The sequence below is a fragment of the Rattus norvegicus genome, chromosome 11 (genome assembly GCF_036323735.1).
Source record: "Rattus norvegicus strain BN/NHsdMcwi chromosome 11, GRCr8, whole genome shotgun sequence".
Taxonomy (NCBI): domain Eukaryota; kingdom Metazoa; phylum Chordata; class Mammalia; order Rodentia; family Muridae; genus Rattus; species Rattus norvegicus.
Window position 1 is genome coordinate 96,985,041 of NC_086029.1, and position 23,518 is coordinate 97,008,558.

Consider the following 23,518-nt stretch of genomic DNA (forward strand, 5'->3'; position numbering starts at 1 on the left):
ATGATGGGAAGGGGTTTTGTTTGTGTTTTCCCACATGATCAGTCTCAGCCTATCTGGACATCAGCATAAAATGTCTGGCACCTCCCTACCTACTAAGAAGATGGCTTGCTTATTTCTGACAGGAAAGGGAAGGAGACCCAGGAGACACCCTAGACCAAGGAACCAGGTCATCTGGAACATTCATGACCTGGTGGCAACCACACACGTATATTCTCAAGCCCCTCTCTCTGTTACCTTAGTACCAGTCTTTGCTATATTGCAAGCCTGTTCTGCCACCAGTCAATCCCATAATTCTGTTCCTAATACCTACCACTGGCCTTTTTTCCCTTTGGCAAGAGCCAGATCAGGCCTGCAGACTGCACCAGCCGAGGCTGCCCGAGCTCTTTTTCAATTCATGTCTACCCTAACTCCAAGCAGGCATACCATAAGCTCTCGGAAGCTGAGATCACCAATTCCTGCTTTGAGCCAGCTAATCAGATGGTCAAATGTGACCCTAACAATGGTGCATACATGGTCCTACTGCAAGTTGTACAGAGGAGATGCAGTCGTAGCCACTGTCACCATCAAGACCATATGTGTGTGTGTGTGTGTGTGTGTGTGTGTGTGTGTGTGTGTGTGTGTGTGTGTATATAGTTTGCAAATTGGCACCCAGCTAGAATTAATGAACCATTGTACCTGTGAGCACACAGCTGCCCTAGGTCTTGAGGAAGAATGCTATTTTTACATCAGGCCGCAGGATGCCTGGGCCAACCTAGATCACAAGTTCAACCTCATGTATGCCACCGAGGCCTTTGTGCACTGGTATGTGAGAGATGGTGTGGAGGAGGCTTGTTCTCTTGAGGCCTGGGAGGACCTAGCAGCACTGGAGAAGGCTTAGGAAGACTGGCTGTGGATTTCACAGACTCAGAGGCTGAAGAAGGGGAGGGAAGAGTACTGAGTGAGGCTGTGTGGCTGGCAGCCATCCCTTTAGCTCTTCCCACTGTTAACACTAAGTGATGCTTTTCTCTGTATTAGTGTCTGCACTGAGGCATTACTTTTACTGTGCACTGTACTTTAAAAACAAAACAAAATTCCCTGTCTAGATATCCATCTTTCTTAGAAGGACTAATTAGCCAATTCGTGAATTCCTCTGGGAGAAACACACGTGTTCTCTCTACATTACTAAGCATGTCTGTACACTCAGTTAAAAGCTTCTAATTAGGGGCTGGGGATTTAGCTCAGTGGTAGAGCGCTTACCTAGGAAGCGCAAGGCCCTGGGTTCGGTCCCCAGCTCCGGGGCGGGGCGGGGGGGGGGGGAGAGCTTCTAATTAGATAAGAGAATTAGGGCAACAATGTTACTGTCCCTCCCACCTCACATAAAGTGCATAGAAGTGACTTTCCCGGTGTCCTGTGAGAGGGCTGAGGACAGAGGCAGTGGGGCTCCATCTAAGGGCTGTAAAACCCAGTTCCTGCTATGCCATTTCTCCATTAGTTTTCCTCCACGACTAGCCAATCATTGTATGTCCCAGACTGTACTTGGAGCACACTGTACCCTTCTTCCTGTTATGGGAGTAAATTTTGAGCACTGGTCTTAATTTTAAGAACTTAATCTAAAATGAACCCTCCAAGATTGCCAGATAACACAATAAAGTAAATGGTAATAAGAGATGCTGCTGCCTGGCCCAGCTGGAAACTCCAGGGCTCAGAACCTTCCCACCTCGGTGGTGGGAAGGCTCAAGGCCTTTGTTTGCAGCGCTCTGCCTATGCAGTTAATACCGTCACTCTAAGAATCCTTGTGTCTTTACATTTTATTTTGTGCATATGTATGGGGACCAGAGGACAATTACTGGACGTTGGTTCTCTCCTTCCACCAGGTGGGTCCCGGGGATCAAACTCAATCTTCAGGGTTGGCATCAAGTGCTGAGCCATCACACCAGCCGGGGTGACCGGGTTCTTTGAACAAAGATTTGCTCAGGTTTTTCTCAACCAAAGTGTCTCAACCATGTTCAAGAAGCACTACAGATCGCACCCCACTGCTTCGTCCTAACGGCGGGCTCTCAGCCATTATCTTGGACACACAAGGAGGCGAAACGACTAGTCCAGGAACGTGAAATCAGCAGTGACGATCCCCGCCATCAATCCCAACATCCGGTGGCCCGCCCCGCCAGGATCTCTTCCGGTCCCGCCCCTTGGGGGCCGGCGCCACGGGCGTCGGAGTCTCTCTGCTACCAACTTCCGCATTGACCCACCCATCGCGAGATTTTGGCGGCGCAGCAATGGCAAGACCGTGAGTACCGCTGACGGGAGTCTATAGAACGAGTTAGGACAGGACTGGTGCGGGGTCGGGCCGCGGGGAGCCGACAGGCTCGGGCCCTCTGGAGGGAGTGACAGCTGGGCGTGAAGACGGTCCTCCCCCGACTGCCGCGCATCACCCAGATCCCGCCCCTTCCCCAGATGCCGCGACACTGCTCCGCCGCCGGCTGCTGCACACGGGATACACGCGAGACTCGCAACCGCGGCATCTCCTTCCACAGGTCAGCGCGCGTGCGTAGTGGCACGCGAGGGCTCACATGCGCAGGCGCTTGGTGTTGCCGCACCTTAGGCCGCGCAGGAGACAGCGCTTTCCTGAGGTCGAAGTGAGGCTTGAACTTGTGAGCGGGAGGGTTCTAGGGGAGGCCGAATAGTTTCCAGTCCAGCCGAAAAAGACTGGACGCTTACCTGGCTTGGATCTACAGCTCTGCCTCATTCCTACTAGATGATGCTGAGCAGGCCCCTTTCCTTCTCTCGTCCTCAGTTTCTCTTTTTTCCCTAGCCCGTGGTAATCTGAAAGGGTCTCGGGGAGGTCTGTCATTCTTGCCTGGGGAGCTTGGGCATCCTGAACGCAGGGCTGTAGACAGTCTGGTGCTCACGGTTTTGTGGCTCTGCAGACTTCCCAAGAAAGACAACCCCAGGCGCGGCTTGTGGCTGGCCAACTGTCAGCGGCTGGACCCCAGCGGCCAGGGCCTGTGGGATCCGACCTCTGAGTACATCTACTTCTGCTCCAAACACTTCGAGGAAAACTGCTTTGAGCTGGTGGGAATCAGGTGGGTCTTTCTGCCAGCCAACACCAGGACAGGTTGTGAGGCATCAGAGCAGTGGGCCAAGTGAGGCAGCTCTTTGTCCTGGTGAAGTCCATGAACATCTGGCTGGCATGCTCACAGACAGGCAGACCGGTTGTCAAGGGTGCTGTTGCCTCTTTCCTGTTCTGTACAGTTAAAGCATGGTCCCAGAATCACCGTGCCAGTGACATCAGAGAAAAACAGCTTTTCCAGGCTGGGGAAATAGCCCTCTTTGCTAAAGACTTGGTGTGCAAGCACGAGGACCTGAGTTCAGATTCAAATACCCAAATAAAAAGCCACATGTGATTGCTTGTTCCTTTAATCCCAATCCTGGAGAAGACAAAACAAAAGGATCCCAGGGACTTACAGAAAAGCTAGTCTAGATGAGTTGTTGAGCCCTGTGTTGAGTGAGAGACTGTCTTTAAAAAATAAGGTCGAAGGGCTAGAGAGATGGCTTAACCATTTTAGAGCACCTGTAACTCTTACCGAGGACTGGGGTTCAGTCCACCGCTGAGGGCATGGGTACACATATATACATGCATGCTAAACACTCATATACATACATAGGGCTGGCTTAGAGGTTATGAGCACTGACTCTCCTTCCAGAAGACCCGGGTTCGTTTCCGCCCTCCAGCCCCCTCCCCAGTGGCTTACAGCAGTCTGTAACAGTCGGGAACTGGTCCATTACCCTCTTCTAACCTCTGTAGGCACGCATATGGTGAACAGTCACATAGGCGAAATGCTCATACACGTAAAAATAAAAAATGTTTTTAAGGAAAAAATCTTTAAAGACAAAGGTGGTGGATGATTAAGGAAGGCACCTGAGGTTAGCCGCTGGTCTCCACTCGAAAGACAAGCAGCTTTTTCGTAGGATGTTAGCACCTAGGCCTTCCAGCTGGTCCGCCTAGCCCTGCTGCTGGGTTTTCCACTCACCTCAACCCTGGAGGCTCATTCACAGGGAAGAGGAGTTTGATTTCACCACACTTGGCATTCCTCAGATGTGTTACTGGCAGTGTGCCTCGGAGCCTCTCTCATCCTTAGTGCTGCAGGACCTACATTGGGAATCCAGGGGAGATGGCAGCCTTCTTTTCTCTAGCTCATCTGGGCTGCTTTTCCCCACAGTGGGTATCACAGGCTGAAGGAAGGGGCAGTCCCCACCATATTTGAGTCTTTCTCCAAGTTGCGTCGAACAGCCAAGACCAAGGTGCATGGTTATCCACCTGGCCTGCCTGATGTCAGCCGGCTCCGGCGTTGCAGGAAGCGGTATGTGCTGCAGGACTGGGGATGCCCCACCTCACCCAGGGCTGAGGGTCTGGAGCGTAGGGTGAATGCCAGCATCCTCCTTGAACAGGGCTCTTGCTATCCAGACCCAGTGAAGGGGGCTCAGATGTTAGGGAGACTAAATGGGCTAATGAGAGGAGCCTGGCATGCCTTAGTTTCTTTCTGTCTCCCCTCCAGCTGCTCTGAAAGACAAGGACCCACAATTCCATTTTCTCCACCTCCTCGTGCTGATATCATACGCTTTCCTGTGGAAGAAGCCTCAGCACCTGCCACTCTGCCTGCATCCCCAGCTGCGAGGCTGGACCCTGGCCTTAACAGCCCCTTCTCAGATCTCTTGGGCCCTCTAGGTGCTCAAGCGGATGAAGCAGGCTGTAGTGCACAGCCTTCACCAGAGCAGCACCCCTCCCCTCTTGAGCCACAGCATGTCTCCCCATCTACATACATGTTGCGGCTGCCGCCACCTGCTGGAGCCTACATCCAGAATGAGCATAGCTACCAAGTGGGGAGCGCCTTGCTCTGGAAGAGGAGAGCTGAAGCAGCTCTTGATGCTTTGGATAAGACCCAGCGCCAGCTGCAGGCCTGCAAGAGGCGGGAGCAGCGGCTTAGGCTGCGACTGACCAAGCTGCAGCAGGAACGGGCCCGGGAGAAGCGAGCTCAGGCAGATGCCCGCCAGACCCTGAAGGACCATGTACAGGACTTTGCTATGCAGCTGAGCAGCAGCATGGCCTGATAAAGGGACCACACACCTGGCTCTGGCCTCCTCTTCTCAGAGACACTTGACTGAAACTGCATCCACCGAGCTGGCCAAATGTCACAATAAAGTGGATGCTAGCTAGAGACTGCTGTTTGGCTCCTCCCCAGACCATGGCCAAAGCCCCAGAGAGCTCAGATCCTAGCCTGCCACCTCTTGGCCCTGTTCACTTACTGTCGTGTAAGAAAGTGCGCTCCTCGGAGATCCCCCTCCCCCCGAGTCAAAATTTCAGTCTGGCTGGTGTCTTTGTAGCTGCACAGGTGTGCCACCATGCCAGTGTCACACTCGGGACATATGCAGAGGCACAAGCTTCAGCCCACAGGCACTGACCACACTTCTGGCCCCTTTGCCCTCAAAACCAACATAGGGCACCCTACACTTGTCAGGCTGTAAGGCCAAACATACCTAGAGAGGTGTTAGTCTTTTGGATATAGTGTTGAGGTCCAGGCCTAGGACTATATACCTTGGAACCTAGGCTTCTCACCACAGCTGTGTCTATGGTAAACATTGAGTGCATGCCTCTCCCTACTGCTTCTTAACCACACAGCTCAATCACAGTTGAGTCTATGGCTGTTGTTGGTACACAGGGTTCTCAAATTTCTCTTTTTAGTCTATGTATGTGAGTACACTTGTCGCTGTCTTCAGACACACCAGGAGAGGGCGTTGGATCCCATTACAGATGGCTGTGAGCCACCCTGTGGGTGTTGGGAATTGAACTCAGGACCTCTGGAAGAGCAGTCAGTACTGTTAACGACTAAGCCATCTCTCCAGCCCTCAAAGTTTTCTCTTTGGGGCCCTGGGTATATGTTTATTTGTACCCTGTATGGAAGAGTTGAGCCTGCCTGCCTGGCACCCTCCACTCAGCTTAACTGCTGCTTGAGTCAGCTACCAGCCTCAGCTTGTGCCTGGTACCTCCCTCTCTTCCCAGCACATCTTGTAACCAGACCACTTCCTGGCTGTCAGAGCTCCAAAGCATGGGGTGAATGAAGCACAGAAGGGAGATGTGTTCTAAAGCCAGGAAGAACCAAGCAGAATCAGTCCTGATTTCCTAGGAAATAGAACAGAGTAGGTTCTTGTACTCAAGAACAGGTCCACTGTGCTGTGCTGGGACATAGGCTGTCATGGCCTGCTGTCAGGTAACAAGGACAGTCCAGGGCTTGAAGGAGATATCTCAGGTATGCAGTTTTCTCTCCGTTGTGCCTGAGGCCATGTATTGACATGGGCAGAACAGGGAAAATGTACTAAACCCACATCTAGGGAATCTCCCAAGCTGTGGAACTGTCATATGCTACAGGAAGGCACACCAGGGTGACAGCTGTGCTGGGCAAGTGTGAAAGCAGCACTGCCACAGCTATAATAGAGGCATGTCCATGACAGAACATGGATATGGGAACATCTCTGCTTTTTCTCTGGCCCAAATATGTACACTGGGTAGGCCAGAACATGCAGCTTTTCTAAGAGGCTGAGCTATGCTTACTGTCCTGTGGTCTGGGAGAAAACCTTCCAAAGTCATGTTTAAGATCTGACCACTGTTACTGATCCCCATTTGTAACTTCTGGGTAAGGCGTGGGGTATAATCTATTGCTAGAGTAACTTGCCAAGCATCCCTGACAGTAGGAATCTATGATGGATCCATGACACACCTGCTGGTACCACAAAGCCACATCCCTCGTCCTTCTACCACTGGGTAGTGTCCCTCAACCCTGGTCTTGGGAGAAGTACACCTGTCCTGCCAGTACAAAACAGTCCTCTGGGGGGAGGGGGGGATGAGGATTATAGGGAAGATGGCAGACTCAGAGACAAAGGTTAGAAATTGGGAGGGCTGTCTAGTCAGTACTGCAGCAGCTCCGAGTTTAATAATTCTCATAGGCTCTATATACCTTACAGTCTTGGGAAACAAAGTCACAAGCCAGCAGGGTCAATGGCTGATGGACATTGGACATCTGTACCTATCTGGAGGCCTCCTTGTTCCTTCCTCCAAGATTAAGAGCATTCAGCCCCTCACCTTGAGCTTCAAGCATATCGCCTCTTACCCTTCATGAGTCAGCAGGCCAGAAAATCTGCCAGCAGACCCTGGCCTGACTTGACTGCCTGATAGGCAGGATTTCACAGAAGCAGGCAAAATGGCTCCTGACAGAGAGATGCCAGCTAGAAAGGGAGTTTGCTTTATTTGCCATTCCCTGTAGGGCTGGTGTCCTCAATGAGATGCAGGCTTTGGGAGTTCCTATACACCTCAGTGCTCTGTAGAAGCTGAGGACCCTTGACCTCACAGGTGTGATCATTCTGCAGGTGGAGATGTGGCCAATTGGTTGGGTGTCCTCACTCTTGAAGCAGGTAGGGTCCCCATAGAGATCCTCAGATGTCAGCACCCAGCTCTGCACACTGCTTGTCAGAGATATGGGAGGCCAGGGAGTCTATGATGTCCAGCAGCAGCTGCTGGCTCAGCAGCCGCAGTGTGGGCAGCTTAGAGACCTGCACAGATGACCAAAACTAGATGAAACGAGAATCCCAGGAGGACCAGGGTGGGCAGAGAAGTCCTCTTGGGGCCCAGCCTGCTCCGGCCTAGGCTGTCTAAGGACAGTGGGCAATGGCCAAGAGGTGCCCAGGCCTGCTGGGGAGAGCCAGAGCCTGACCTTAGTGAATTGGTGTACAATGATGTGCAAGCAGTGCCGCTTCATGTCCAGTGCCTGTGTCTTGTCAGCTGCCTCCAGAATCTGCAATGGCAGGAACCATGAGGCCCTGCCCCAGCTCAACCCGGAGGAGCGCATGTCCATGGGTATTAAGCATTACCTGCAGCACATTCTGCACTGTTACATTCATCTCGAGGTTCTGCTTGCAGTATGCCTGCAGTCGGTTGTTGTAGAAGCCATAGTAGTAGGGGGCTGCAAACAGGTAGCTGGATAAAAGTTAAGGAGCTGCCAAGTCATGTATTCACCTGCATCTACCCATCCTGCCACATCCCTTGTCGTCCTGAGATCTACACAAACCCTGAAACCAGAGCTCCAGTTAGGACTCCAGCTGGCTTGCTCTCTAAACTGGTTCTGAACCATTTCAGGTTCAGAGTCCCCATTCAAGGTCCAAAGAACGCCTGAATCCTCTCATTCTCATGTGCACATTATTCCCAGGATTTTTCCAAGCCCTCTCTGGTCCCACAAGTATCTTTGCATCTCAGGTTCAAAGACTACTGACAGAGAACACAAGGAATGACTTTGTCCACTTCCTGTTTGTTGAACAGTAGTAACTAGCCCACTTGTCTCCTACAGTTGTAAAGGTTAAGAATCAACTAAGCTAACTGGAAAGTGCTGCTTCCTGCTGCCCACCTGCCTGGAGCTTGTGGAGACCAGTAGGCCCAGTACCAGCATTTGGCACTGCTCTAGAATTAGGTACCAAGCCAAGATCAGCAGCCAACAAAGCCACAGGACTCAAACATGTCTACACTCCCCAGTGGTGACCCAACATGTAAAAGGATGCAGTGAGTCCTCAGGGGGCATGTTGACCTCGCCATAGTAGATGTAGCGCAGCATGGACTCAAAGGCCTGTCTGCTGGGAACCATCTCCCCAATGGAGATGTTTACCTGCCCATCCTCTGGCATGAACGACCGAAACATGGCCTCAAAGTAGCTGTAAACAGGGAGGTAGATCCCAGTTCTCAGGAGAAGAAAGTCAGCATCAAGGCCCTGCCCTGCCTTCACAGGCCTGCCGAATACCTAGAGCGGGCAGCCAGGATGGCTTTGTGGGCCGGCCGTGGGTGGCCATCTAGCAGTAGTGTGATGTCACAGAACTCTGAGCCTGCTCCCTCCAGGTAAGCCTTCATGTCCTGGATCAAAGATGTGCCTGGGGAGTATAGAAGGACCTTGAGAAGACTTCCCCCTTGACCCTGAATGAAGAGGCTACCTTTGTTTTCTGGCCCAAGAAGAACTGCCTCTCCAGTGTTACTGCCCTGCTCAAAGTTTCCCCAAGCCAGTTTTTCTTTCCTCGGGCTTTCCATTCACCTGGAAACGGCAGTCCTTGCTCTGGCCCTCAAGGATGCTGCACCAATACCTCATCTCCTACCCTGTATCTCCAGCTGCCAGTCTTGTGTTGCACATCCCTCCAGACCCAGCCTTTGGATTATCATGCTAGTGGTGAGGATCAGTCAATACAAGCCCCAAAGTGAGCTGGGGCAGTGAAGGTGCTAGCAGTCTCCAGTGGGTACAATGAGAAGGACTGGGCCATACCCAGCTGCAGCTGCCTCACTCACCTGACCTAAGACATGAGATCTGACCAGCCAACCAGAGAAGGCACAGCTCGCCCTGAAGAGTGGGTTTCATGGGTACCCAGGCTCGCTGGCACACAGCTTACTATTAAAAGCCCCTGTCCCTCCCAGTCCCTGTGCCTGGGAGCACCTGGGTGGGTCACAGAGCCACCCTTAGCCCAAGGGCCTGGCAGGTAAGTAGTTCTAGGCCTTTCACCACTTCCCTACACTCAGGACCTGAAGAGAGGACACTCCCTACCAATGTCCACAGGCTGATCAGAGGGGGTGCGAGGGGGTGGCTGCTGCTTCCGACGAACAATCTCTACAATCAGTGGGGATGAGAGGCGCTCAAACTCCTTCATCATTATCACCTGATTGAAGTGGGATTCCTTCACTATGAAGTTCAGGCAATGCTCCTGGGACAGGCAAACACAACAGGAGAGTGGAATCAGGCCAAGGCTCAGGCTGGGCAACAGAGCTTGTAGTGAGGAACAAGCGTGCCCACCCTACCCGGGAAGGCCTGGGCTGGCAGGCATCGCAGCCAGTACCTTGAGCTGGCCCAGTTGTAGCCTGGCAGCGCACTCGCACACAGCCAGCACATTCTGCAGATCCACAGAGGCCTCGATGTACTGCCGACACAGCTGCTCAAGGCGACACAGCTGGAAGCTCAGTGCCAGCTTGTACACATCCATGATGAGCAGCACGTCTTCCACATGGCCTGCACCAAAAAGTCCCTGAGCCTAGGCGCCCCAGGAAAGGGGGGCCTAGGAGAGGGCCCAGGCTCCATTCATGAAGAAGAGGTCAGGGCTGCAAGATGGCAGCTAGACTGCATGTCAACTGCCATCATCAAGGGTGACTGACTTGTGCCTCAGGCACACTACCTCTGGCTCCACTGCCCATGCCCCACTTAGGTACACATCACCCACATCCCAGGCAGACCTTTCCGTGGGTACTTGATCTTGTCTGTGTAGAGAAACTGCATGAGCACCTCAAATGGCCGTGCCTCAGCCTCACGAATGGCCACACGTAACAGGGGTGGCCGTGCTCTGCCCACAGTTGAGCCAGGGGCCTCCTTGGGAGCTAGGGCCCCATCTTCCTCCAGCTTCTGTGGGGAAAAGGGAACTCAGGGAACCCCTGTAGACAGTGGGCAAAGCTTCCCAGTCATGGGGGCTAAAGGAGACCTGACCTGGGCCAGCCACTCTCGGGCCTGCACAATCTTCCTACGAAGCCACCGGCTCCTTGCAGTGACAATGGCAACATGACCCTGCACACACTCTTCCTTCTGCATAAAAAAATGAATGACACATGGGTGAAAGTACAGGCCCCCTGCTGCAGGGGACAGGGTCCAGCAGGCCAAGGCAAAGTTCAACTCAGCACATACACCAGGTGAGGCTGGTATAGGTCAGTCACCTACCTCACCAAGCACAAACTCCACATCACAGAACTGGCGGCCCTCCCATAGGCGCCCATAATCTTCATGCAGTGTGCACTTTGGGTAGCAAGAGAACTGCAGGGGGAGAACCAGTGAGCGAGCAACAAAAGCTGGAGACCAGCCAACCCTGGGACCTCACAGGCCAGGGGTCAGGTGAGCCCAGCTGAGGACTGTCCTGCTCTGGCCACGACCAAGAGGGCCTCCCACATCACTGTCTCTCACTGACAGTGGCTTCTAAGCTTTAGTTGGATTGTACTCTTTCTAATAAACCTGGACCCAGGTTGCTAAGCAACCCCATCCCACCCCTACCCACCATTGAAACAGATTTATCCACGCTTCTACTATGGTAGAAGTCCCTGTCCTAACCACCAATTCTTCTAGGTTTGGGAACAGGCTGCTATGATTTCTCTGGAGTCCCCAGCATAGAGCCTGGATTAGCCCATGGCTTTGCTGGTCCTGCCAGCTGACCTGCCACTCTTCTGTGAAGGCTCCCTTCTCTCTCCCTGGGGTTCTCTCTGTCTACCTGGGCCTGCAGCACCCCTAATCCTCTCCCCAGGCTACTCAGAGAGGCCCAGGCAGCACTGTGCACATTTACATACCCTGCCATGGCCTGTACTTTTGCCCACGTGTCACACTCACTGGGCCATCTACCCCAGCAGGCTCACAGAAGCACTAGCGACTTACCTGGAACCTGTACATTTCCCCGCTGCGAATGTTGTTGTCCACAGTGCCCCCAAAGATGTACATGGCATCAGATATGACAGCAGCAGCATGGAAGAGCCTCCCACTGGGCAGCTGAGAAAGACAAGCAATGGGATGGGACCAAGTCTCCAACACTGGGTCCATGTGGCCAGGAAAGAAAGGCTGAAGATCCCAGTCCCTTGGACAGATGTTTCCTGGGTGCTCCTACAGGTGTGGAGGAAAGCTGGGGTGATGGGGTGGGGGAGGCAGAGGGCAGGGCAGGTTGTGCATTAACTCCAAGTTTATGGAATACTTAGTCCAGAGTACCTCACTGAATGTAAGGATAAATCCTGGGACTCCCAGAGCCATGTGTTGCTGTGTGACCTGAGCAAGCTCCTCCAGGAGCCTGTGCTACCCATCTGTGAAAGTTCCTGCTTCTGAGACTAATGTAATTTTAATAAGGGTCCCTGACACTCACCTCTGATGCCAGGTGGACTGGCTGCTTGGTTGAAGTGGTGCCAAAGTCTAGGCCAAACACATCTCTGGACTTCTTAAAGCTGCTCCGCTCTTCAGAGGTTAGAGTAGATGCCTCCTCAGAAGAAGAAGCTCGCTCAGGCACCTCAGCCCCACCAACCTTGTAGGAAACATATGCAAGAAGGGAATAAGCCATCTTCCCTTCCAGAGCTTGCTAAGGGTTCCAGAGGAGGGACAAGACATTGAGTAAAGCTGTGATGGTGGTCAAAATGCTTCCCTGAGCTCTTCAGGATAGCAGCCCAGTGCCACAAGATAGAACGTGGGCAGGAAAAACTGAAGGCTTTAGGGCCTTGAAGGTTCTCAAGTTGCTCCTCTTGACCATATGAAACCCAGGGAACCCAGTCAAGACTCACCTCACTGTCAGAGCTGGGTTGGACAACCTCCCAGGTCTGGAAGTCCACATCATAACAGTGCAGCTCATTGGGCAGTGTATTGTCTGCTGCACCCCCAAACACATAGAGATGACGGTCAAAGGCCACCATGGTGTGTCCATAGCGCCGCTGTGGTGGGGGTGGGGAGCCCCGAAGCAGGTGCTCAGTAGGGATGCGTGTCCACCTGGAGCCATGACCATGAACCAACACTGGGGTGGGAGCTCCCCACAAAAGATCCTCCTACGAAGTCTCCCTAAAGTGCTTGGAGTGCCAGCCCATGGTCTAAAGGGACCCAGGCCTCTGTGTCCAGCATCTCTTGACCTGTTTAGCTCAGGTACTGGCCCTACCCAACTCCGTGCAACCAACCGTGGGACTCCACCCACTCATTCTTCTCCCACCACCATAGAGGACAGCAGTGACAGGCAGAGTCTCTGCTCTGGGAATGGAGCTGTACTGCTCACTGCCCACACAGTAGAGATGGGAGACCCCTGCCCAGGCACTAATGCTCCTCCCAGGACTTTCCAACAGATTCCTTTTCTGCTAAGTTAGCAGAAGAACCAAAACAGATGCAGGCTATTCCATCTGGCTCTGTGCTGCCCCAGAACTTTATTCCCTCTGCCCAGGACTTCTGCTACTTCCTTCTACCCTGACCTGTGGGGTAACTGTGGAGTCCCCTCCCAAGCTCCTCTGTTACTTCCAGTGCCAGAGGCTAACCCTATCATAGGGTCCAAGGATAGACAGCAGCCAAAGGAAGGTAGAGAGCCTACATTACCCTGCCTATCTTCTGCTATCACATGCTATTGGCACGGGTCACATTTGTCAGCAGTGGCAATGAGCAAGCCATACACAGTGCAGGGGTGGGTATCCCTCCCACTCAGGACAGCCATGGAACCCTGATTCAGGCCATGTCTTGCTGAGCTACAACCATAACCCAAAGGCCTTTCAGGGCTAAATACCCATACTCCAGGCTGTGTGTTCCTGCTATATATGGAAACTAGGAGATCACAACAGTTACCAGACATAGGCATCAACATATTAGTGTTCCTCAAGACCTAGAGAACTCACGTCTTGTCCTTGAATTCAAACTGGAAGAGGTTGTTGGTTATCTTGGCTCCACTCTGTCCTGAGAACACAAACATCTTATCCCGGCACACAGCCACAGGGAAGTTGCAGCAGGATGGGGGTATCTCACCGCTCTGGGCCACCTGGGGTATGGGCACAGCTCAGCCAGGGCCTCGAAGGCCTGAGGTTACACGATGCTAAACTTTGAAATGAATACACATAAAGAGCTTACAGCCCCATCACACCTCCCCACACAGCCCGTTCTCATTAGCTAAGGCTAAAATCATAAGGTTAATTTGGAGCTAAAAATACAATTTCTACAAGAGAAACAAAGCTCCAAGGGAAAGCAGTGAGCCAAACATGGCCACTGTGTTCACACAACACATCTGTCACGTATGGCACCCTGCCCATCCCGGACTCAGAGCTTTTCCTTCAACTCCACTTTCATTGCTAGGGTCGAAGACAGACTTTAGCCTGGACTACAGCCTTAGCTCCAAAGCCTTTTATTATTCACTCATTCATTCATTTTGGAGGCAGGGTGGTCTCACTGTACAGATCTGGCTAGCCTAGAATTCTCTATGTAGCCAAGGCTGACCTCAAACTCACTCTATAACTAAGGATCACCTTAAAATTCTGACCCACCTCCCAAGTACTGGGTCTGGGGATCTAACCTGGGTCTTCATGTATGCTGCATTATCAGTTAAGCTACAACCCCAGACCAGTTGGAGTCTCTAGTCAATAATGGAACTGGGCTGAGGGAAGATCAAGGAGGAGAGGAGGCTAGGCCTTGGTAAGGGAAGAAGACAGCCTGTTACACCTGCCTCCAGCACCTCGCGCCTGCACACCAGCTTCCTCTATCCCCCACCTCTCAATACTGCAACCCAACCCCCAGTGCCCCACTTCCCACCCACAGCATGCTCTCTGAAGCCCTCACCTCCTCCCAGCATGTGAGCTCTCGGTCTTGGAGGCCAATTGTCCACATGTCGTTCAACCTGCATCAGGACAGAGGAGTCAGGATCCTTTGGTCCTGAGCCTGGCAAAGAGGGATAGCTCTGAGGAAGAACCATGTGTGTCAGGGGACAACTATGCCAGATTTCTTGAAAAATAAAACAAAAGAAAAGGAAACACAGGTGTTCCATGGGAAGAAGATGCTGCATCAAATCCCTGACTTGGCTCCCTGCTGCTCTCTGATCAGCCAATACAGAAGTAGCTTTACACATAACATCTGAGGTAATGAGACACCTGAGACAGGGAACTGACATGTAGAACCTACTGCTCCACTGGGCCATTCTTAGTTTCTGCAATGCTCAAGTTTAGAATGAGCACGTGCTGCTTTGGTTATTGGACAAACACAGCAAAACCACTTTTCTAAGATAAGGGGGAAGTCTGGTGTGGAGGCCCACACCTTTAACCCCAGCCTCAAGAAGCAGAGGAAGGAGGATCTCTGAGTTGGAAGACGGTCAGATCTACACATAGGGTTCCAGGACAGCCACGGCTACATAAATAGCAACACTGTCTTAAAACAAAAGCAAAGCATAAAATAACAAATAGAGAAACATAGGAATTCAGAGCTGGGTTTGAGCCCAGATGCTTCCTGCTTCCAGGCCCCTCCTGTAAGTTCCAAATATTCTCATCTGAGAAAATCAGGGGTTACAAACTTGGCTGGGAGCTCCAGTCAGAAGTCTTACCTCCACAGCCATCTCCTGAGACACTCAAAACTTCCCAGGGTAACTTACCTCAGCCTGAGTACTTAGGTGCCAAGAGAACTTATTCTGCCCTTGAAGGCATGTAGAGTTAGGAAACATGGCCAGCTACCCACCTACCTGGCATTGCCATCATAGCCAGCAAAGATCCAGAGCTTGTCACTGTACACTGTAGCCCCATGGGCTGACCTGGCAACAGGCAACCTAGAACAAAAAGAAAAAAATGAGGGCTGCCCAGAAAGAAGGCTCAGTACGGAAAAGCACTGGTTGTTCTTCAGAAGGCCCAAGTCCATTCCCAGCACCCACAGGGCAGCTCACAACCATTCCTGTAACTCCAATTCCAGGGAATTCTTCAGGTCTCCTCAGGCACCAGGCACACACGATATGCAGATATACATGCCAGCAAAATACCCAAACACAATTAAAAAAAGTTTTATATATATAAATATATACATATATATTAGTATGTGTATATGTGTATATGTGTACACATAATTTATATATTTAAATAACATAATATTTATATATGATTTTATATATTTTTAATTTTATTATTTTTAGGTGAGGAAAGAGGTCATCAGGATAGGCTGCAGTGTGGGGCTGCATGTGTCATGTGCTGAGCAGGTAGGGCCACGTCTGCCTTGACACTGGGGCTCAAAGAGCAGTGCTGAGGCTGCACACAAACAACAGCACACGATGTGTAAGAAATCCAGATGTTGAAACCGGGCATGATAGCACACGTCTGAAATGCTGACACTGTGGACATGAAAGGAGGAGACCCAGAAGTTCAAGACCAGCCTCAGCTACACAGCAAGCCTGTGGTCAGGGGGACTATGTGAGACCCTGACCCAAAACAAATAACAAAGACAAAACCAAACCAAACCAAAACCCCCCTAAGGGGCGGGGACATGTCTCAGTTTGTAGGTTGCTTTCCTAACACACAGGAAACTCTGGGTTTGATTCCCAACACCACAAAAAAGCAGGCATTGTACAGTACACCTGTAACCCCTGTTCAAGGCCATCCTCAACTATATACAGCAGGTTCAAAGCTAGCCTAGTCTACATGAGATCCTGTCGCAAAGATAGGGAGAAAAAAAAATCAGATGTAGGGAATGCAGCTGAACTACAGAGAGCTTGCCTGGCACCAGCAAGGTCTTGGGTACATCCCAGCTATGAGAACAAAACCAAGTACAACCAAAAGAGATCTGGGTCCACTGAGGCACAGCACGTTCCCAGCTGCTAGGAGAATGCTGCGCTCACAAGGCAGGCAGTCTCTTCCTCAGGAAAGAAGGAGCTATAAATCCGGGAGCAGGCTGTGCTCCCCGCCTGTGCATACCTCCTGCCTAGCCAAACCCTCAGCAGACTCACAGTGATGAAAATTAAGCAATTAATGACCTGAACGTCTCCCAGCCAAAGGCTCCTTGTGTGGGATGGCAGGAGGCCACCCAGGCTGAGTACCGTTAGGCCTCGCTTACTATAAGGGTTCTCAGGAGAATCTCTTACCTTCCTTCAATCTTCCACTCTGTCCACTGGCCAGTTGCAAACTTGTATTCAAAGAGGTCATTTTTATTCTTCAAGTTAGAATTGGAATAAATATCTCCAGTATATCCCCCTGGGCGAGTAGAACGAAAGTGACGGGTTATATCTAGGGTACTACTCTGGTATTTAAATGTGGGCGTGGGTAGAAACTCGGGATCCTGGTTAACGTACCAACTTCAGGTACCAACTCCCACCCAAATTAACTTGCCCTGCACTCTGGGGATGCAGAGACGGGCAGACTGATGGTGCTCGCCCTAGCCATCAGAGAGGACTCAGCTGGCCCCACGAGCTCAGAGGTCCAGAGCACTGCCATGGACGTGGAAGGGGAAAGAGAGCCCTGCTGCTCAGAGAGCCTGGGAGGCTGGAGGTGGGGGGAGGAAAGAGGTCTGTGGGTTCAGGAGAGCAAGAGGCTGCTCACCGAAGACGAACATGCTGCTCCCGTAGACAACAGCTGAGTGGTGGTACCGGGGGGCTGGAGGAGTGCCGGTGGTGAAGGCTCTGGAGAAGCACAGGGTGAGGTCCGTGAGGCCTCAGCCACACAGTCCAAGCCACATAGCCTTTGATTCCTCCATGCTTTCTCTTTCCTCCCCCAGCTCTCTTTAACCTACCTTCCCTCTCCTTTCCTTTTCAAGTTATGCTGTTGCTGCAAGTAGTCTAGGCTGGCATGTAACTCAGGGTACGCAGTCCAGGTTGGCCTCCAACTTATCCTCCTATCTCAGTCTCCTCAATACGGGAATTAGAGGGAGGCATCCCCATGACTGCAGCAGTTTAATTCTTCAGACAGGTTATTATTATGCTGCCCAAGCTCCCCTCTGAGTTATGGTTCAAGCAACCTTTTACCTCAGCCACCCAACAAGATGGGAGGAGAGATATATGTCAGGCGGTCAGTTTTGTTTTGCTGCTGTATTTCAAAGGTGTCGTCTCCCTCATTGAACTCTTTAAAACATCAAGAATCAGGAGAAAACCAAAGTAGCAGGCATTGACATTCCTGTGGCAGGCCCTCTGCACCCACCCACTCAACACCTCTGAGAGGCCTCTCGGGAAATTTTTTGAAACAGGGTCTCTGGCTATTCTGAAACTATGTAGACCAGACTGGCCTCAAACTCACAGAGATCCACCTACTTCTGCCTCCCCAGTGCTGAGATTAAAAAGCCACCATGCCAGACTTTCCCGCCTTTAAACAGAGTCTTACTATGTAGCCTTAGCTGGCCTAGAAGTCACTATGTCGGTCAGACTGGCTTCAACTCACAGAACTCCGCCTGACGGTTGGGATTAAAGGTGTGAGCCGCTGGTGAGGCCTGGCTGGGACTATTGGTTTTTTAATCATTTGGAAGTTATTTTATAATTGTTTTTTCAAGTAGGCAGCAGAATTTGACTTTGTCCTGGTCTCAGGATGCTGGGATTATGGGCATGCACCACTATACTCAACTTAAGCCATTTATTTTGCTTGATTTTTGAGAAGGCCTTGCTATGTAACCAGGCTGGTCTCAGATTTGCAAAGGTCCTGCTTGCCCCTCAAAACTAGAATGTTAAGTGTCTGCCTCCACCATATCTGACTGTATTGATATTTTTGCAGTGTTGGGTAATGAACCCAACCTTGAACATGCTAAGCAACCATTACTACCATTGAGTTACAGCCTTAGACCTGGGGGAGGGGGTCTTGAACTCAGGCTGTCCTTGAACTTACAATTCTTTTCTTAGCTTCCTGAGTGCTGGTATACAGCTGTATACCACCTTGTCTGCCTTTCTTAAGCAACTTTTGACTAACAGTTACAAAGTCTTCGAAGTGATTTTCATTTTTGTCTGGTACTGTGTGCGCGTAAATGTGAATCATGTGTGTGCTGTGGACAAGAGAGGGCAGCTGTGTAGAGCTAGTTCTCTTCTTCCACCTTCTATCAAGTTCTGAGGGCAGAACTCAGGTCACAGAAAGTGCCTCTACCTGTGGAGCCATCTTGCTGGCCAGTCAGAGTAATCTTTAAAATTAATTGAGGACTGGACCTGGAAATGGAGCTCCATGAGTAAAGTGCTTGCTTAGCCTGCACTAAGCTTGCCTCAGCCTGCCTAGCCAAAGCCCTGAGCTAGATACCCAGTACTACATAAACCAGGCATGGTAGCAAGCATCTGTCGTCCCAGCCCTCAGGTGCTAGATGCAGGTTAAGAGGTCATGGTCATCCTTACCTACACAGCAAGTCTGAAGCCAGTCTGGGGTACACATGAGATCCTGTCTCAAAAAACAAACAAACAAATGAAGGGAAGACTGGAGAGACGGCTCAGAGGCAGAGTGCTTGCCTGGCACGCACTAATCCCTGGGTTTTGTATCCAGCAAAGGAAAAGATAAAGAATCCATAGCAGTTGTGAAGATCAAGTGGGAGAGGAACTCTCGCAGATGCTATGCAGGTGCTACAAGGAGACTAAGCAGAGGTGGGTATCCTAGTTGGTTGTGGGTTTTGTAGTTTTTACTTGTTTTTGTCAACTTGACACAAGTTACGGTTATCTGAAAACAGGGAAACACAACAGAGAAGATGTCTCCATAATATCAGTCTGTAGGCAAACCTATAGGCATTTCCTTTATTAGTGATTGGTGTGGGAAGCCTCAGCTCATTGTAGGTGGGGCCGCCTCTGGCCAGGTGCCCCTGGTGGTTAAGAAAGCAGGCTGAGCATGCCATGAGAACAAGTTAGTAAGTAGCATTCCTCCATGGCTTCTGTTTCCGACTCCAGATCCCTGCCCTGAGTCCCTGCCCTGACTTCCTTCAACGATAGATTATGACATAGAACTGTAAGCTGAGGTAAACACTTTCCTTCCCTAGTTACTTTTGATCATGGTGTTCAAGAACAGCAACAGAAACCCTAACTAAGACAGTGCACGATGCCAAGTGGAGCTCCCCAGCCTGGCTAAAGTCACACAATCTCTGGAGCCCTGAATCCTCCTCTGTTAAGAGACCCTACCTCGGACGGCTACGGGGGACCAAGGGGCATGCCCTACAGACTGCAGCAGAAGGGGCTGTGTGGCACTGTGCTCCTGTGTGAACAGATGATGGAGCTCGAAAGCCCAGTGCATCCTGACCCTCAGGACTGCATCTCCCATGAGCTATAAGCTGCTGCCAGATTGGGTCTTCTGCAGAAAACACAAGTATGTGGCACCCACAGAAGGCAGGTAGCTCCTGTGCATGGCCACACAGCTGAGGCTGCCATTTATAGGTTTTGCATACTCTACACCTGTGTGGTGTCTCCTGGCACGAAACTAGCCCTATGAGGACAGGGTGGGACAAGAGGCAATGCTGCCAGCCTTTAAGTGGAACTCTGGGAAAACTGTCCAAGCTGAGGCCTGTCCATGCCCTGAGATCCCACAGCAGCTCCTGGCCCAGGACATTCTGGTGACTGAAGGCCCCTCCCAAGTCAGAAACTACTTACCACCAACTAGACCAGACAGCCTATAGCTCACAGGAGCTGGGATAACTTAAGACATGCATTCTCACAGAGAGCCATGAGAAGGGAAGCCATCCCAGGCTCTCATCTGTTATATTTCTCCCTGGACCTCCATGATGAGCTGACTCTATCAGCCAGTGAATCTGGTCCAGTGATGCTGCTCTCCAGGACAGGCAGAGTCCTGAAGCCCAGGGGCCACCCACCTGCACCAGGAGCAATCCTTCACGTCGAACCGCAGGAGATCATTGAGCATCGTCTTCCTGAAAGGCAGTCAGAGAGAGAGAGCTGCAGCAGCCAGGATATTGCAAGGTGTTACCTCACCAGGATCTTTAAGATGGGAGAGGGCATCCACTTAGGATTGGAGGCAGCAAGAAGGACCTGACTCACTGACCTGTCAGACAACTTGTCAATGTCCACAGCTCAAAGTTAGTGACTAGGTAGGGGCAACTAGGGCTCTCACACAGACAAGGCCAGCCTGATCGCACCACCAGCACCCCACTCAAGGGCCCAGAGCTGGAGTCCTCATTCGCAGCTCGCCCAGCCCCGAGAAGTCCTATCCTGCACTGAACCCTTCCTTCCAAGGCTGCCCTACAATGACAACATTCTGTCTCAAACAATGGTGGAGACCTGCATGCTTTTCCCTCGGCTGCCATCTGACATAACAACTGTATCAAAAGTAATTCCACTGCTCACTGGGCCAGCTTGCATTTAATATGCAAGTTGGGCATATTACCAACTTGTTAATGTGGAAGAAAGGAGAACCAACAGGAGCTGAGGCACTCCCTCCAGGGCCAGGCTTTTGCAGGGTATCTCTTTGGTGTTGACCCCAAAACCTAACAGTTTCCCCTAAAACCAGGAGACTACAGTCTGTCTGAGTCAGTTTGATAAGGAAGCCCCCACTGATGTAACCCTGAAGGATTTAAGTTAACTGACCAGGCCCCATCTCCACTGCCAGGTTTCCTTGCTCTTAGCTTCTAATACCAAAGTTGCTACTCATCTTTCCATTCTTAATGGAGGACACCCTGATTTATCCTAAGTCACAGGCAAACAGATGTGTAACTGACTTTCTCTACCTTTTCTTTTGAAACTGCATACTGAAAGAAAGCATTTCTGCTTATTACCAACCAGTTGTCTACCAGCTCCAGAAGAAGCTGAGGACAGTGGTCCTGACATCCTCACTACCCTATGCTAGACACCAGTCTTTTTTGGTGTATGAATTCTTACTAAGGCTCGTCCTTTTCTTTTACTCCGTAAATGGGTACATCTGGACACTGATGTAGGGAACTGAGTATGAAAACAGATCACAGCCAACACCAGGGGCAAGTGGCACAGGAAGAGGTAAGAGGACACAAGGCCTCATCCGTGAGGACATTAGAAGGGAGACGGAAGTGTACAAGGGCTGGGTAGCGAGGGTTGGGGACAATCCAAATACAAGGCCACCAGAGAGACAGGACAGCACTAACAAGGAGGCCACCCCTCCTATTAGGACTGGTCTTTACACAGAGAAGATGGGGACATTACAGGGCTGTGAACTGAGGAGCACGCTCTGACATGCAGTTGTACATGAATCCCCAACTGCTCTTGGAGAGAGACTGCGGATGTGAGCCAAGTTTGCATGTCCTAATAGAGAGAGTCCTGAAACCTCACTGCCTCTAGGTCAGCCGCCTCATGTAATCTACAGGACCAAGGCTGTAGTGCCAGGTTCTAGGCCCAAGAGGAAGGAAAGAAAAAAGTGACAGGCAGGGATAGCAACAAGAGCACACGTGTTTCTTCCAAAGCTATATCTCCTCACTAAAACAAGGGCATTTATTCCCACGTACTGAGCACGTGCTGCCATTTGAGTGATGGGTGAAAGGGCTTTAAGGGTAGGATCTTCCTCACCATAACATGGGAATCAGGTACAAAGCACCACACACATGGGGAAACAGAGGCTCACAAGGCAGGGCTACTAACTCCCATTCTCAGACAACAGGTCTGTCTCTCTGTCATCATCCCCTGCCACCATCAAAACAGGCAAACTTACCCATTATCTCCGCCAAACACATAGATGGCATCCTTATACGCCACGACTGTGTGTTTGCTGCGCCTAGAAAAAGATAAAAGGGGTGAAGAGTGGTGAGACTAGGACTCTTCTGGCTGGCACCCAAGAAATGAGACTACACATCTCTGCTGCCACCTAAGTTTGGATAAAGCCTCCCAACCGCTAAGATCTATAGAGATCCTTCAGTTTCTTCAGACAGCAAGGACGCCTGACACACCGGAGACTTCCCACTCATACCTCACAGCTCAGGGACCCAAACAGGATCCTCAGAAACACAGGTCTGGTACCCTACCTAGGGTCACTATGGTGTTACTCCCTGGGAACCCAGCCTTGGAATGACCAATCCATACTCCAAGACATCACAAGGGATCTCTCCCCTAGAGCCCGTCCTAAAACTTCAGCTCTCGTCCCTACTACCAGTGCCTTCAGGATCCCCTGTACACTGCATACCGAGCGCCTACGAATTCGTCGCAGGGCGGGAGGCGCCGCCAGCGATGCACAGTTTCGAAGGGTCCAAAGTTGAGCGTCAGGTACTCGACACTGTCTGAGCAGCTGTGGTCAAAGTCCACGCTCGGAGCCACCTTGGAGCTCACCCCTCCTGTCAAGGCCCCGGGCCCAGTGGGGCCTCCGGAGCCTGCCATCCCTGGTTCAGGCCGAATAGGCCACCAGGTTGCAGGACTCACGGCCACCGCCCGGGCCAAGTCAAAGGACCACACTTCCCAGAGGGCCCTGCGCCCCTGGTGTAGCACTTCCGGCCAGCTTGTCCGCCCTCCCGACAAACCTAGCGCTCCCCGCGACGCGGCGGGTTGTCGAGGAACCTGGTAGCCAGGCTCCTCGCATTATCATGTATCGATACGTCACATTCTGGAAAGCATTTTTGGCCAAGTCTCGGCTTGGGTTTCCCCTTTCAGGAAACGCAGTCTGGCTATAGTCAGCCACTAACATTCTCTAGGCAGCGGCGAGCTACACGCTCCCGGCATGCCTTGTAGTCGGGCTTTGCCATCTCCCGGAAGCCCCCCCACCCCGCCCTCCTCCAGGATGAGGTTTCCGACTTGCAGGCGAGCGGCTCAACTGTCCAACACCTTCTGCTTATGTCCCCCAACCGCCCTCCCTCTGTCCCCCTCTCCCTCCGTCCTCTCTGCGATGGGCTTTGAACCCCAGGACTTGATGGGCATGCACTCTGCCACTAGGCTACAGCACAATCGGTGGTTTTTTTAAGTTGTAGTCTATTGCCAGCTGAGTCGCCTGTGAAATGATGATTCAGGAAGTTCAGGCAAAAGGAACACATGTAGTCGTGAAATGGATATAAAGTTAATTAGTTAATTGGTCTAGTTTTAACTTTTTTTGTAAGAGCTTATAAAAAAGAGCTTATAAAAGCCAATGGCT

The 23,518-nt window shown here is 51.4% G+C and overlaps 2 protein-coding genes across 12 annotated transcripts; one reads left to right on the forward strand and one right to left on the reverse strand.

Moving 5' to 3' along the window:
- The first annotated feature begins 1,679 nt into the window (after nt 1–1,679).
- Thap7 (THAP domain containing 7) lies at nt 1,680–5,335 on the forward strand. 8 transcript variants are annotated; one of them, XM_008768864.3, is made up of 5 exons: nt 2,159–2,266; nt 2,434–2,615; nt 2,907–3,062; nt 4,200–4,340; nt 4,536–5,195. In XM_008768864.3, exons 2-5 carry the CDS (start codon nt 2,434–2,436, stop codon nt 5,086–5,088), a joined length of 1,032 nt encoding a protein of 343 aa, XP_008767086.2. In that variant the 5' UTR covers nt 2,159–2,266; the 3' UTR covers nt 5,089–5,195. The 8 variants fall into 8 exon arrangements, with proteins under 8 accessions (XP_038944003.1, XP_063126394.1, XP_008767086.2 ...); XM_039088074.2 differs by having other exon boundaries at nt 2,164–2,266; nt 2,434–2,609; NM_001105863.2 differs by having other exon boundaries at nt 2,234–2,266; nt 2,434–2,513; nt 4,536–5,335.
- A 1,580-nt stretch (nt 5,336–6,915) lies between these two features.
- Nucleotides 6,916–23,087, reverse strand: Lztr1 (leucine zipper like post translational regulator 1). Of its 4 annotated transcripts, NM_001108326.2 has the most exon segments (21): nt 7,252–7,581; nt 7,743–7,823; nt 7,900–8,005; nt 8,581–8,730; nt 8,817–8,943; nt 9,603–9,759; nt 9,892–10,061; nt 10,283–10,448; nt 10,530–10,625; nt 10,758–10,850; nt 11,460–11,570; nt 11,935–12,090; nt 12,344–12,545; nt 13,427–13,566; nt 14,358–14,415; nt 15,247–15,330; nt 16,630–16,738; nt 17,084–17,163; nt 20,295–20,351; nt 22,115–22,177; nt 22,583–22,811. In NM_001108326.2, coding segments are annotated over 21 exon segments (2,514 nt in total). In that variant the 5' UTR covers nt 22,774–22,811; the 3' UTR covers nt 7,252–7,464.
- Nucleotides 23,088–23,518: the final 431 nt, after the last annotated feature.

Bases quoted from the DNA above. Each gene is read 5' to 3' on its own strand.
- Thap7 (XM_008768864.3), top strand. From the start codon at position 2,434: ATGCCGCGACACTGCTCCGCCGCCGGCTGCTGCACACGGGATACACGC. The intron at 3,063-4,199 runs GTGGGTCTTTCT...TTTTCCCCACAG, and splicing joins TTTGAGCTGGTGGGAATCAG to TGGGTATCACAGGCTGAAGG. The intron at 4,341-4,535 runs GTATGTGCTGCA...TCTCCCCTCCAG, and splicing joins CTCCGGCGTTGCAGGAAGCG to CTGCTCTGAAAGACAAGGAC.
- Lztr1 (XM_006248707.5), bottom strand. From the start codon at position 22,773: ATGGCAGGCTCCGGAGGCCCCACTGGGCCCGGGGCCTTGACAGGAGGG. The intron at 12,091-12,343 runs GTGAGTCTTGAC...GTTTCCTACAAG, and splicing joins AACCCAGCTCTGACAGTGAG to GTTGGTGGGGCTGAGGTGCC. The intron at 8,944-9,602 runs GTAGGGAGTGTC...TATACTCCCCAG, and splicing joins TGATCAGCCTGTGGACATTG to GCACATCTTTGATCCAGGAC.